The 14,940-nt window shown below is 37.4% G+C and overlaps 1 protein-coding gene across 5 annotated transcripts in view; it reads left to right on the top strand.

Moving 5' to 3' along the window:
* Positions 1–14,940, top strand: part of KREMEN1 (kringle containing transmembrane protein 1) — a 36,985-nt gene that overhangs the window by 15,221 nt on the left and 6,824 nt on the right. For all 5 annotated transcript variants that reach the window (XM_040576658.1, XM_040576657.1, XM_040576656.1 and 2 more), the window contains exons 3-7: positions 1,492–1,583; positions 8,950–9,074; positions 10,319–10,472; positions 13,582–13,914; positions 14,538–14,696. In XM_040576658.1, coding sequence (XP_040432592.1) covers positions 1,492–1,583; positions 8,950–9,074; positions 10,319–10,472; positions 13,582–13,914; positions 14,538–14,696 — 863 coding nt within the window. The remainder of the gene's footprint in view (positions 1–1,491; positions 1,584–8,949; positions 9,075–10,318; positions 10,473–13,581; positions 13,915–14,537; positions 14,697–14,940) is intronic.

Genomic DNA, 14,940 nt, shown 5'->3' with positions numbered 1-14,940 from the left:
AGGCTTCATCTACTTCCTCTTCCTGATGAGCTGGTTTGTAGCGAACTCCTACAACAGTATCAGCCATGGTATAAGCCTTTAATCCTTACTCATAAGCTCTCAACTTGCTCTTCATCCACCCCTAGGCAGAGCTTGATTCATTCCAGTTGCTCTCTCACATACACTGAAACTCCACCACCTTGTCTTCCTGGCCTGTCTTTCCTAAAAAGCACGTAGCGCTCCATGACAGCATTCCAGTCGTGAGCTATCCCACCACGTTTCTATAATTGCAATGAGATTGTGGCCTTGCAATTTCATGCAGATCTCCAATTTGTCCTGTTTATTCCCCAAGCTATGTGCATTGCTATACAAGCATTTCAGGGAGGTGATCAAGCCTACAGGTTTCCCAGAAGGGGTGCAAGAGGATCCTTCATAGTCATGTCCTGCACTCACTTCCCTGGCTGCATGCACCCACTGGAGACATCCTGACTTGAGCCACTTATTGCTGCCTATCCCATCCCTGTAATTCTCCCCTTCCCCCATCTTTCCTAGTTTAAAGCCCTCCTTACCAGGTTGTCCAACCTGTTAGCAAAGACACGCATGCCCCTCCTAGTGAGGTGGAGCCCATCTCTCCCCATCAGTTCTTGATCTCCAAGCAGGGTTCCAGGGTTGTAGAAGCCAAATCCCTGTTGCCAACACCAGTGGTGCATCCAGTTAACTTGGAATATCTGTCTCAACCTCTTCCCATCCTTCGCCCTCACTGGAAGTATTGAGGAAAAAATGACCTGGGCTCCCAGACCCTTGACCACCATGCCCAGATCTCTAAAGTCCTGCCTGATGTTTTCTGACTTACCTTTGGTGTTCTTAGCACCCACAAGGAAAAGCAGCAGAGGGTAATAGTCTGACTCATGGACAAGCTTTGGCATCCTTTCCTTGATGTCTCTTATCCAAGCCCCTGTCAGGCAACAAGCCTCTCTAGACAAGAGGTCAGGTTGGCAGATGTGTGCCTCCATACTTTTCAGCAGAGAGTCACCCATGAAAATCACTTGCCTCAATCTTCCTCAGAACTTCCTCAGACCTCAGTCTTCCTCAGAACTTTATCAGATAAATGTTCTTGTCCTTATACACAGAAAGATGGCTTCTGGACTATTTTGTACCGAGGCAGAAATCAAGTTTAGGAGTCTAAGGAACCTGTACACAGGACATGGTGCTCAAAATCTTCCTCTCTGTCAGTACTGTCCAGAAATAGCTCTGCACCTTTCAGAGTTAAAGAAAAAAAAAAGTTATATTTTAGACATCACTAGCCTTTTATGCTTGCTGCATACTATAATAACCAAAGTTATTTGAACATCCTGTTGGCTTTTTCATTTTTCTTGGCATGTAAGTTCAACAGGTTAAATATTCAGTAGGCATTAGAACAAAAAACAGTTGTGAAACTCACGTTTAATATATTTAATACAGTCTTTGAAAACATTTGAATTTTCACTCACTTTCTCAGTTTTTCTCTCCCAGGAACCCTGATGGAGATGTCAGCCCATGGTGCTACATTGCGGAGCATGAAGATGGAATATATTGGAAATACTGTGAGATTCCATCCTGCCGAAGTAAGAGAACCACGTAATTATTTTAGGCCCACATCTCTGCTCAACAGAGACTGGCAGTTATACAGCAGTGGGTAGTGATTTTCCAAGACCAATCAGCTTATTTTCATTTGCAAACTAAGCAGTATTTTTAACATCTCTAGAGTTAATGACAAGGTTACTGTATAGTTGTCCCTCCATTGCTATGTTCTTCATCTCCTCTCAAAATTACTGGCTTATATTATTTACATTAAAATACAAGACAGAGAATCACTCAAAACTTATGAAGTACTGCTAGTTTTCTGAACCCATAGAAATAGGCCATTCATTTAGTAAAGTCTAGAGGAGAAAAATTAATAGGAAATGATTAATTAATTTTTCAAAAGGATACATATGTCTCCATCATTTGCAAGTCATTTGTAAATGAATGGCATTAGTTTAATGTGTGTAACAGACCACAAACAGAATTGTTGGAAAGAAACAGTATGAGTGACACAGGGAAAAGATGGCTATTTGTTAGCTATACTAGAATTCTGTTTTTTTCAGGTGCATATACTTAGAATTGCTGTTAATCCAGAAACACAACTTTGTTCCTTTTTTTCTTTTCTTTTCTTTTCTTTTTTTTTTTTTTAAACAGATAATTCACAAGCTATTCACCTGAACATTCCTTCCAGAATTTAATATCATTAATATACTATATTACTTAACTTGTCCAAAATCTATTTCTTTTTCCATGGTTCATGTCAATATATTCCCAAGTTTTCATTCCTGAAGGCTCCAGGATAAATTCCTAAGAATGGCATTTTTAACATATGCCTAAATATTAGCAACCATAACTTAACATTTTATTGAGTCTAATCATTAATGCCTTTACTTGCTCTTTGTGCTCTACTTCTAAGAGACCATTTATATGTACGCTAAGTATCAGAGAAGTTGTCTTTCTGTAGGAATACTTCTGAATGAAAGAAGTACATTTCTTACTTGAAGTTAAGGAAACAAAACCAAACAAAGCAAAGTAGATCTAAAGTGATTTTTTTTTATTATTATTATTTTGTCCACAGTTTTTTTTTCTTTTTGTGAATGTGAGCAAATGATTCATATCTTCAAGTTAGGCAAACATATATGTAAGTGTGACCCTGTCAGATGACTTTTACCTAGACTTAAATGCAGATTAAGGAATCTAATTTAAGTAACACAAAATTGTTTGACACTCAGATGCTCATTGTTCAGAGGACATCTTACTATCATTTTCTAAGTTACAAAGTCCTATCTAAGAGGCATGATCCTCATAATTAATACATTTGTTTAGGTCTCAAATTAAAGAATTTGCATTTCTTTAAAGACCACAAATTTTGCAAAATCTCTGGATATGACACCAGTAAAAAAACCTGGAAGGCAAATTCTCTCCACTTCATTTGTTGTACACAAAGAATCCTTTTAAAACAAGCCTCAATCATTTTCTCTGTGGTGGGGAACTGGGGATTTAAATTTGGACATTTACTTGCAAAGATAATCCAGACTTATATTTACAAAATGTCCTTTTGACCAGCAGCAGCTGCTTCAAGCACTGCACTGAAACAGGATACTAGAGAAAGGAATTACAGCAACTTAGCGCAAACTGTACATTGCAAGTCCTTCCAAGTCTTAATACAAACCTTATGGTTAATGAAGTTGTGTAAGTCAAAAAAACTTTTATTCTTTACCATATTTTCTGTTTTCAGTAGGCATGATGATAAATCATAGGACCATCAAAACTAACTTGTGGAGTACATAAAACAAAACTGGGTCTTATGATAGAGTAAAAAAGCAGTTGTGTAAAGAAAGCCCATTTGAAAATTTTAGAGAAGTACAAAATTGTCTCATATAAGCTTCTTTTACATGATTATGTGTACTACTAGAAAATAAAAGTATCTGAAGTATAATGTACCTATAAGCTATATCTACATAATACCAGTACAATGCCAACAATATGAAGCTTCTTTATTATCTAGAGACATTTGCATACAGTGATTCACTGTAACAATTAGGAATCTACAGTTAAGACATTTGCATAGACAGTGATTGTATCACATGTCTTGTTCACTAATATTTAACATGAAATGCTTAATTCAGAAATGTATTCTGCACATGTAAACACACTGTATAGAATTTAGCAATGTTAGCTGAGAATGGATGGTCATAAATGCAAAAGACGGTGGTTGCCCCAGTAGGAGCTTAGACTTTCTTTTTCTTCCTCTCCTCTCCTTTTCTTAATGCCTTGTCTGATGGAGTTGATATAAACAAAATAAAAGGCAAAAAGGCAGCCATGAGTCCTCAGAGAACATGTGTATCTTATATGAACTATTCAATGCATAGCTATGTCTGAATGATTTAGATGGTTTGTTTGCAATGCTGCAGCTATTCCTGGCTTTTTTGGTCTCTTTTCCAACGGGGTTAGACTGAAATTCAAATAAGAGCATACACACACTAAAGGTAAAAGTAAGTAAGGCTCACTGTCTTGCTGAATTGCACCTCGGTGTTTATGGCCCACATGTGTCTCTTACCACAAAAAGATTTCATTACTGTAAGCTTATTTCCTGTGTGCATGTGTGTCATATAATAAATTTGATAAAGTGTTAAATGGAAGAGCCAGGGTAGTTGTACAGAGCTGTACTGATCGCTTGGTAAGACTGATATATACATTTTAACACAAGGAGCATCTCACACAAGATCTACATATTGAGAGAGTATTCTGGCATATACTACCATTTCGCTAGGAGGATCTTCAGGCAACTGGATAAACACATCTGAAACATGGCTTTGAGTTCAAAAGCATTAATTTTATATGTTTTCATATATGTCTTAACATGTAGTATCCAGAAGCTCTGGTGTTTGTCAGGACCTCACTGTGTCAGGTACTGTGTAAAAGAGAAATAGCATACTTGCACAAAAGAAGTGACATTTTAAGCACAGGAGAACTAGATACAAACAGGAGAAGGCAATGTAACAGTAAGACATCACTGATCAGCATGACTATTAATCACAGTACATTGACTAACACATTTTTGTCAAGCTTCTTTAGTAAGCTAAACAGTAAAACCAAATTAAGGCAAAAGATTATGCTGGAAATTTTTGAAGGTCAGACTAATTATTCAGTTGCTACTTATTAAGAAACATTTTGATTCTCCATTGATTTATATTTAATACATACACATAGGATTGTGAGATACCATAGGTTGGAAGGGGCATTAGTACATCATCTAGTCCAGTCCCCTGCTGAAAGTAGAACCAGCTCTAAGATTACACCAAGCTGTTCAATTGAACAGGTTAGACCAAGTTTAGCCAGTCAGATCTTGACAACTTCCTTGCAACCTCCGAACATAGACTGCATGGCCTCTCTGGGCTCCTGTTCCAGTGGTGACTGTCCTCATGGTGAAAAGATTTTCTTTCTATCCAGTCTGAACATTTCAGACTGCAGAATGAACAAGTCCCACTCCCTCAGCCTCCTGTCACAGGGTGAGTGCTCCAGCTCTCTGAGCATCTTGGCTCTCTGCTGAACTTGTTCCAGTCAACCAAAATGTTTCTTGTACTGGTGGGCCCCAAACTGGACACAGTAGTCTAGATGTGGTCCTAAAAAGTGCTGAGTAGAAGAAAAATCACTTTTCTTGATCTCTGGTTGTGCTCATCTTAATACTGACCAGGATGCTACAGACCTTCTTTGCTGCCCACTACACTCTTGGTCATATTCATCTCCCTGTCTATCAGAACCTCCAGGGCCTTTTCTGCAAAGTTGCTCCACATAAAATGTATACTGCCTTCTTTTGGATTTACGGTGTAATGCCTCCCTGAACATACATCCTGACTGAGTTTAATATGGTATGAATGGCGAACATATTATTCTAATATACTAAAATATTGTTGAAAAAGCAGTGATTTGTGGTCACTGTTGGTCTGATATAAAACCAGTTTTTGCCAGCTAGCTTTTTTCCCCTGCTCAGAATATAAATGATCTCCCCTCTGCTGGTATGCTTATACCATCTATGTTGATTACCCATCAGTAGCAACTCCAAAGTGTCTCAGGTTTAGGACCAGCCCATCAGTAGCCATAGGAAGAAGGGGCACATCAAAATCATATATACATGTATGGTAGAAAATATGTTGTGTGTTTTCCCAGGTCAGAAGATCATTTAAACATATATTTGATGTGGGACTACTCAAGTACTTTTAGCTCCCAGTGGAGGATGTATCTACAGGGTTATGTAGTTTGATGATTAGTTATCAAAGTAATTTGAAGAACTATGCATTTGCTTGGAACCTGCTCTTCAGTATTGGGCTAGATTAATGCTTTTCCATGAATGACTGTTTATATCAAATCCCATGACACTAATTTTGTTAGCTAAACATGAAAAAGTTAAAATACCACTGGAACACTAAAGAGGCTAATTAGCTTTAAGATGTTACCCAACTGGTATGCAATGTATGAAGTTTTCAAATGGCTGAGTCTGTTTTCTTAGCATGGAGCTCATGGGAGAATTAATCCTCTGGAGACATGGATGAAGATTCTCACCAATAAAGCTCCTTTTACCAAAAAAAAAAAAAAAAATTTTACTATGTGGTTTTGAAAATCCCAGGTCTCCTAGGAAAATGCACTAGACTGGTGACTAGGAAGCATTTTCTGGGCAGTGAAGTCATGTTCTGTATGGAAGACTGAGCTCTTTGAGAGTTATCTGTCTGTTTGTACTCAGCTGCAAATGAAAATTTCCAAAGGTATGTTAAATCAGGCTGTAACTTGAATTAACAGTACTTACAAGCATATTGCTGCAAGACATATCCAAGCTATAAATATATGCAAGCATTTACTGTTGAAATTGTATCATTCTTAGAAAAAAATACTTTGTCAACAACATTTGAAGCAACATTATCTAATTATTAAAAAAAAAACTTTATTTTTTTTCTTCCCACCTTCATTATTTCTTTCATTCTTCTTTATAACACTATAATCATCCTCTTTAAGAGTATAATCATATGCACACCACTAATAGTTGCTGGTCGCTACTGGTTATATTAACTGTCTTCCTCACAATGAGGAAACTGCCATGAGCAACATAGTCTAAGTCTGGGACCAAGTTCTCAGACCTGTTGCTGTTCCAGATGTCAAGATGCTTCAGATATTAATGGTAGGCTGACACCAGTTCACAAGCTCAGTATATGATAAACCAAAAGAATAGAGAAGAGAACATCCTTATTAGAATTAGACAAATAGAAAGGTCTGAATTTAGGCCATTATTTCAATGCCTGTTGCACATAGACATGTATGAGAAAAGTCAGAAATGGGACTTCCAGAATCCAATGAAAAGATACTTTCAGGATTGCCATTCCATTCCTACTGTATTTATGTGAAAATACAGTAATGCAGAAGCAGTCAGTTTACTAAAACACAGGTTATCTGATGGAGAAAATGGCCACCTGTTTAAGAAATGGCTAATGCAAAAGGAGCCACAAAACACCTAATCCATGTGCTATCAAACATCAGAGGCTACAAAACCAAAACCTGAGTATTCCCTTTCCTGGAAAAAACAAAACAAACAAACAAACAAAAAAACCTGTAAATAAGTCAAAACCTGAAACAGTACTGTGCCACAAGCTGTTAGCAAGAGAGAGGTCAGAGGTATCATAACTAAGGAAAACTCTCTTACGATTCTATGATCACATCACACACCATACAAAGTTGTGGTGGTTAGCTGGATGATGATAATCCTTGTCAATCTGGCAAGGGCAAAAAAATCCCTGACTGTAGAACTTGGTGATAGATAGGCAGACAGTCAAAAGAGGTGATTCTCCCACTATGTTTGGTCTTGGTGAAGCCTCAGCTTGAATATAGTGTACAGTTCTGGTCTCCACAATAGAAACAGGATGTTAAGGTCCTTAAAAGTATCCAGAGGAGGGCAACAAAGCTGATAAAAGGGCTGGAGGGCATGCCCTATAAGGAGAGGCCGAAGATGCCTGGTTGTCTAATCTGGAGAAAAGAAGGCTGAGAGATCACCTCGTTGTGCTACAAATTCCTGAGCAGGGGAATGGAGAGGGACGTGTCGGTCTTTGCTTCCTGGTGACCGATGACAGGACATGAGGGAATAGCACAAAGCTGTGCCAGAGGAGGCTCAGACTAGACATTAGGAAAAATTTATTTACCGCGAGGGTGATCCAACACTGGAGCAGGCTTCCTGGTGAGGTGGTTGATGCCCCATGCCTGTCAGTGTTCAAGAAGCATTTGGACAATGCCCTCAATAATATGTTTTCATTGTTGGTTAGTCTTGAAGTGGTCAGGAAGTTGGACTAGATGTGGGTCCCTTCCAAATGAACTGTCTATTAATTTCTATTTCCATTTCCATTATTTCCATTTCCATTTCTATTTCTATTTATTTCTATTTCTATTTCTATTTCTATTTCTATTTATTATTTCTACCTCTATCTCTATCTCTATTTATATATTTCTAGTATTTCTAATTTCTATTTCTATTAATTCCAAGTATTTTAGCAGACATGACAATTAGACAGGGGATAATGTTATGCCATTAACACAGCTGTATATTGGACCACACATGCTGTCTCTAGTAGTAATAGCTAAATTCCAGTGTTTTGATGAAAAGTGCAATAATAAAAAAATAGAAGACAAATCATGCACTGAAGGGGAAAATCTCTCTTTATGACTGCCTAGTGTGATCAAAGAGCCTCAAAACATTGTATCAAAACAGTATAAATAGATGTGTTATTTTGTTGTTGTTGTTGTTTATGTTTTTAAGCAGCTTTGCTCATGGTAAATCTCTACATACATACTGTAAAATACTGAGAATTCATATCAGATTTTTAGTTTTATATATTAGGAATCTCTCATGTAAAATATACAGTCCCTCCCATAAAACTTACCAAACTCCATCCTAAAACAATTTAGTTTTCCTTTCTCAGATACTGTGTTTAGAAATTTTTTAGAATGTAACTATTTTGAAGATCTGATGGAAAACATTGTTTAATTTACATTGTTATAATGTACATGATCCTAGTTGAAAGAAAAAAAAAGGCAAAACCCAAACACAAAACTTCTGAACCCACTTAGTACCCCCCACCCCCCCCCATTGTTTCTATTACGAGAAATGAACCAGATGATTATCTTGTCTGTACTACTACAGCTTACAGAAACATATTGCAGAGTATTTTATTATAGGTTTATTGCTAAGTAGATGTGAGGCTGTTTCATCACCTGTCATTTATCCCTGGGCGTATTTGTAAAACAAGGCAAGGATCTAGCTTAGAGTAACAGGAATTGCTTAGTAACAAGGTGGTAGATAAAGTGGTCTGTGTCTTGGGTGTATTTAGGAAAACCTTTAGAATGACTGTTGTCCGTTATTTTTGCCAGTGCCAGGGAATCTAGGGTGTTACAAAGACCATGGAGAGCCACCACCTTTGACTGGCACCAGCGAGACCTCCAATAAACTTACTATCCAAACATGCATTAGTTCCTGCCGAAGTCAACAATTTAAGGTGATTTATTTGATGTACACTTACAAAATGTTTTCAAAGACAAAACATTTATGCCTAGAGCCCTCTGTTGCCTTTCTTTCTTTTTCTCTTTCTTTCTTTCTTTTTCTTTTTCTTTCTTTCTTTCTTTCTTTCTTTCTTTCTTTCTTTCTTTCTTTCTTTCTTTCTTTCTTTTTCTTTCTCTTTCTCTTTTTCTTTGTTTTTCTTTTTCATTCTTTCCTTCTTTCCTTCTTTCCTTCCTTCCTTCTTTCTTTCCTTCTTTCTTTTCTTTCTTTCTCTTTCTCTTTCTCTTTCTTTCTTTCTTTCTCTCTCTTTCTCTTTCTCTCTCTCTTTTTTCTCTTTCTCTTTCTTTCTTTCTTTCTCTCTCTTTCTCTTTCTCTCTCTTTCTTTTTTCTCTTTCTCTTTCTCTTTCTCTCTCTTTCTCTCTCTTTCTCTTTCTCTTTCTCTTTCTCTTTTTCTCTCTCTCTCTCTTTCTCTTTCTCTCTCTTTCTCTCTCTTTCTCTTTCTCTTTCTCTTTCTCTTTTTCTCTCTCTCTCTCTTTCTCTTTCTCTCTCTTTCTCTCTCTTTCTCTTTCTCTTTCTCTTTCTCTTTCTCTTTCTCTTTCTCTTTCTCTTTCTCTTTCTCTTTCTCTTTCTCTTTTTCTTTCTCTTTCTCTTTCTCTCTCTCTTTTTCTCTCTCTCTCTCTTTCTCTTTCTCTCTCTTTCTCTCTCTTTCTCTTTCTCTTTCTCTTTCTCTTTCTCTTTCTCTTCCTCTTTCTCTTCCTCTTCCTCTTCCTCTTTCTCTTTCTCTTTCTTTCTCTTTCTCTTTCTCTTTCTTTCTCTTCCTTCCTTCCTTCCTTCCTTCCTTCCTTCCTTTTCTTCCTTTTCTCCCTTTTCTTCCTTTTTTAAATGTTCAAATGGTCTAATGTTTCACTCCCACTCCAGGAAACCTAGCTCTCTCTCTGCATCCAGAGCAATTTGGGCAAGCAACCAATTAATAATAACTTGGATACCAGAAGAAAGTATGTTTGCTTATGCAGTTGTGATTGACAGGGTGCCCTAGTTGTGCTCCATTCCAGCTTTCTTTCCAGTTTTAAGTAGGATCCTAACAGATCAAACAAATAGAGTTTGTGATGGGACCTCTGACTGCAGACTTAACATACTTCTCCAAAGCATACATAATCTGCTGCCAGCTTTCTTGCTCATACAGCCTCCTGGTGTTGCTCCTTTAAATATCCCTCCCTTCCTTATGCATCTTTGTTGTCAAAGTTTGCAGGCATGGAATCAGGTTATGCCTGTTTCTGTGGAAATAATCCTGACTACTGGAGATACGGGGAGGCAGCCAGTACGGAATGCAACAGTGTTTGCTTTGGAGACCATACTCAGCCTTGTGGTGGGGATGGCAGAGTCATTCTTTTTGACAGTAAGTATTGAAACAGGCTGGGGTTTTCCCAAAGGAGAGGCTTCAAATGCTGAACAAATGAGGGGAAAGGGCTTAAAGGCAATGAGAACTGTTGCACAGAAAACAGCAAAGCACCTAAATTCAGTGTAAAATAAAGCCGCTTTCCACTTACATATAAAATTCACTTCCATTAATAATGTGAAATAGATCTTCCAAGAAATGATGCTTGCTCAGGCAACTGACTCATGGTCCAGTGTCTCTTACTTCCCCAGAAGTGGTGCTGACTCAGCTCTCATAAACAGCATGTCACAACAAGGCTTCTTCAGAACTGATCTTACCAGAGAGCAGATATGTAATCAAGTGACACACCTCAAATAAAATTTCCTTAAAAATCAACTTATTTTTATGAAAACACTTTGGTTTTCCTTTCCAGACAAGACTTGCTATAACCCAGTTACATAATACAAAGCAGCGTAATACAATTGAGATTGGGAGGTGTGTACAACAAAAGTACAAACAAGTTAGGTTGCTGTTATGATCATCACTGATTTCATCATTTCTTATATTAGGAAAGCCTCCTTTCTACTACACCTTTCAGTAAACATACCAGCACCAGCTGTATAATGTAACTGGTTGACAGTATGAGTACTTGGTTGTCTGGCTGCTGTACAGGCTTCCGGTTTAGTTGGGGGTACTAGAACAGTCCACAGTATGTACTGATATATCACTGCTTCTCAGATCTCAACTGCCTTTGGTGTTAACTACCTCTAGTTACCTTTAAAGTCAAGTTATAAGTTTTCTGTCACTAAAAGTAGCATGATTTTCTGGCCTCTGAATACACAACTTCCCACCTCCTCACTCTAAAACTCTGGTTTCCATCTAGCAGGACAGAAAGATGTTTCACTTAGAGCAGGAATTAGTCATTCTACTCCCTCACTTCCAACTTCTCCCCAAGATATGAAAAGAAGTATTGGAGTTGTATATTGCTTTCAATATTGTAGTAGCATGTAGGTTCATACTGCTATATCCTTTGTTTCCTTCTGCTCTTGGCCTCCCAAATTTGTCATGGTTAGAGGTATCCTTCATAGTTTTTCTTTTCTAGAATGGCCAAGGGCTCAGCAAGGTGTTACCCTGAGCACCTGCATTGTCTTTTCTGGTATGAACCAGAAATGAATGAACTGGTATGAACCAGTTATATATTTTCTGGTATGAACCAGAATGAACTGAGAGAGGGAAAGCATTTTTGTTCCATATGGGGAATGCTGTGCTTTGTGGAGCATTAGTCATTAGCATTCATAGTTAATATTGCTGGTTTGAAGAATGCCTTCTGGTTCGGTAGTTACAAACAGCACAGCCAAATATAACAATGCCTATAAACTATTTGCAAATGATATCTCATTGTCAAATTTCAATTCTATCAATTCAATCTATTCAAGCAATTCTATCTACTCAATTAAATCACCAGCTCTCTTAGCTTGGAGTAAGTGCCAAACACAGATTCTCTATGGGGCTTTGTATCTCTGTGGGATCTTTCACATTCTTTCAATTCTTCTTTCATATTCTTTCAGTTTCTCTATGGGGTCTTTCATAGTGCAGCACTGAAGTGCAAGGTTTGTTGTTATGATCAGGCCTTGCTCCAGAAAAAAGTGAAGTGTTTTCACTTTATTTTCCGGCATACATGTTCTACTTTTGCTCATTCCTCCAACTCCCTTTTAATTTGTATTTATCAAAGCTCTTTCTGAGAGGCCTGTGAAAACCGAGACACATCAAAATACTTCAGTTCCTGTATTTCCTTTCTCACAGCCCACTATTACAGGGCTTTAATTAGGCTTTCAGAGGGAATTCTATTTTGATCCTTCAGAACTTCAGGCTATGATATGGGGGAGTGATAACTCTGATCCAAACAATTTGGTCATGAAATAAATGATTATGTAATATATATTACATATATAATATATTTGTATGTAATATATAGGTGTTATATATATTTAATATATATATATAAAATCTCCCTTAAATACACAATATATACACATCTGTACTGATATACTACATATATATAAATATATATGCATCAAGTCGGTTGGCATTAGAGTTTCTCTAGATTCATTGATGAATAAGTTTGCACTGGGAATCTGGACAGTTGTTAAGGAATATAAAAAGTCACTGAGCACGTACTTGTTTGACTCTTAAGATAATACTGTAGCAACAAATTGAAAAGATTTTTCCTTAGACTTCATAACAGGCACTTGTTCATGTTACTTAGTGAAGGTATGGTCAAACTTTAGTTAGACAAGATCAGGAGAGAGAATGCTTAAAAACACATATAAAAGGTCAAAGAGATTATTAAGGAATTAGAGCATCATTCATATGAGGAGATCATTTGGCCTTGAGAAAAGAAGGCTTTGGGGCTTGGGGTGGGAGTTAATGTGTATAAATACCTGATGGGAAGATGTAAAGATGAAGCCACACTCTTCTAAGTGGTATCTAGTGAATAGACAAGGCAATGGACACAAACTGAAATATAAGAAATTTCATTTAAACATAAAGAAAATCTTCTTTACGTTGAGGGTAACAGTGGAAAAAGTTGCCCAGAGAGGTTGCCAATCTCCAGCCTTGGAGACTCAAAACACAACTGGACAAAGTGCTCTCCTTTGACCTTCTCTTGAACAGGGGAATTGAACTAGTCTCCAGAGGCCCTGTCCAACCTCAGCTATCCTGTGAAGACTTATTTATTTTTTTTCATTAAAGCTGGAAAGGATTTAAATGATTCAACAGTGAGAGTTACTAATCTACCTATCCGTCTGATAGAAATGGGGAAGTCCCTGGATCAGTGATTTAGCTTTGATCCCAGTCCTGTAGGGGTGTGGGAAAAGGACCATACAAGGACAAAGGATAGTTGCAATATTCCATATTGATACTTAGGTCTCAGAGTAAGGAGCCAGAATGAATGTATCCCAAGCAATAATGTGAGTCTGAGAGTCATCTTTTTTGGGGTAGCAAGTATGTTCCGTAAAGTCACATGAATGTTAGAATCTTATAAGAGTACTAAAGTTGTGCATAAGTAATGTATAACCTGCACTAGTTTCTCTTTTTTAATTTTCCTTGCTCTACTCTTTGTTCTTCACAGCCCTTATTGGTGCCTGTGGAGGGAATTACACTTCTGCTACAGCTGTGATCTATTCCCCAGATTTTCCCGACACATATGGCACAGGCAGAGGATGTTACTGGACCATACAAGTCCCAGGAGCATCTCAAATCCACTTCAGCTTTGTCCTTTTTGAAATCAAAGATGCTACAGATATGGTGGAATTACTGGACGGCTATACCTATCATGTTCTAGCTCGTTTTAACGGCAAGAACCGTCCTCCCCACACCTTCAACATCTCTTTGGATTTTGTTATTTTGTATTTTTTCTCGGATGAAATCAATCAAGCACAAGGATTTGCTATCAGGTATAGAGGTAAGAAGCTAACTTTGCTCTTTCTACATTTCAATATGTTATTAAAGCATGTAATTTGCACAGGAGATTTCTGAAGTGGCAAAAAAAAAAAAAAAAAATTAAACCTCACGTCCACAAGTTTTTAATCCATCTTGTTGCCACTGTTCAGTAAGTAAAAGCTTCTGCTAATTTTTCTCTCAATTTGGAATACTCCAGTCATCTATACCATAAATATCAAAATTTACATTTTCAAAAAGTCAATCCTACACATACCTGCCTGTCAAAACAGGTTGGAAAATGGAAAAGAAGCTGGGGAAAAAAATGGTAGTCCATCTGCATCTTTGGTTCATCTCAGCTCTTTCCAATAATCTATTCTACTCAGCTATAAAGTCCTCAGGAGATCAGGAGAAAACATTTCAGTCCTTGAGTTGTACCTACTGTTATGATGAACAATTAACTTCCAGAAAAATTCTGAGAACCCCAGCTTGGTGAAGCACACAATTTTTCTGGCATCAGACATAATATGATTATTGGAGTTCTCTAAGTAAACCAGAGGGAAGCATATGCCTGTTTACAAGCACAAAGTAATGCCCAATTACATCTGTTAAGAAGCTGTTTATATAATCACACTGTTTTGTTTTCAGCTGTGAAGGACAGTGTGCATCAAAACAAGATTACAATGAATCAGACCCTTTCAGAGAAGATACATGAACATGCAAATCTCAGTATCAATGCAGCTCGGTCATCAAAGATACTTTATGTCATCACAACCAGCCCAAGTCATCCTAGTAGCTCCATGCCTGGTAATATTACAAGGAAAATGTGAAAACAGGAAAATTTTGTTCTGGCACAATCTAGAATCTTTATCACTTTTGCCTCCTCCCCCATTTTATCTGATCCACTGTGCCTCTTACTAATAGATGCCTGAAGAAGAATTTTCATGTAGTCTAATTATCACTAATTGCGCTGATCTCATTGCTTTTCAAAACTGACTTCTCAGCATAAATCATTTAGAAATAAAGTGAAAACGAGTCTTTGAGAATGAAA

Source organism: Cygnus olor, chromosome 17 (assembly GCF_009769625.2).
Source record: "Cygnus olor isolate bCygOlo1 chromosome 17, bCygOlo1.pri.v2, whole genome shotgun sequence".
Taxonomy (NCBI): domain Eukaryota; kingdom Metazoa; phylum Chordata; class Aves; order Anseriformes; family Anatidae; genus Cygnus; species Cygnus olor.
The sequence above is the reverse complement of the archived record's forward strand: the minus strand, read 5'-3'. Positions and strand labels throughout refer to the sequence as shown.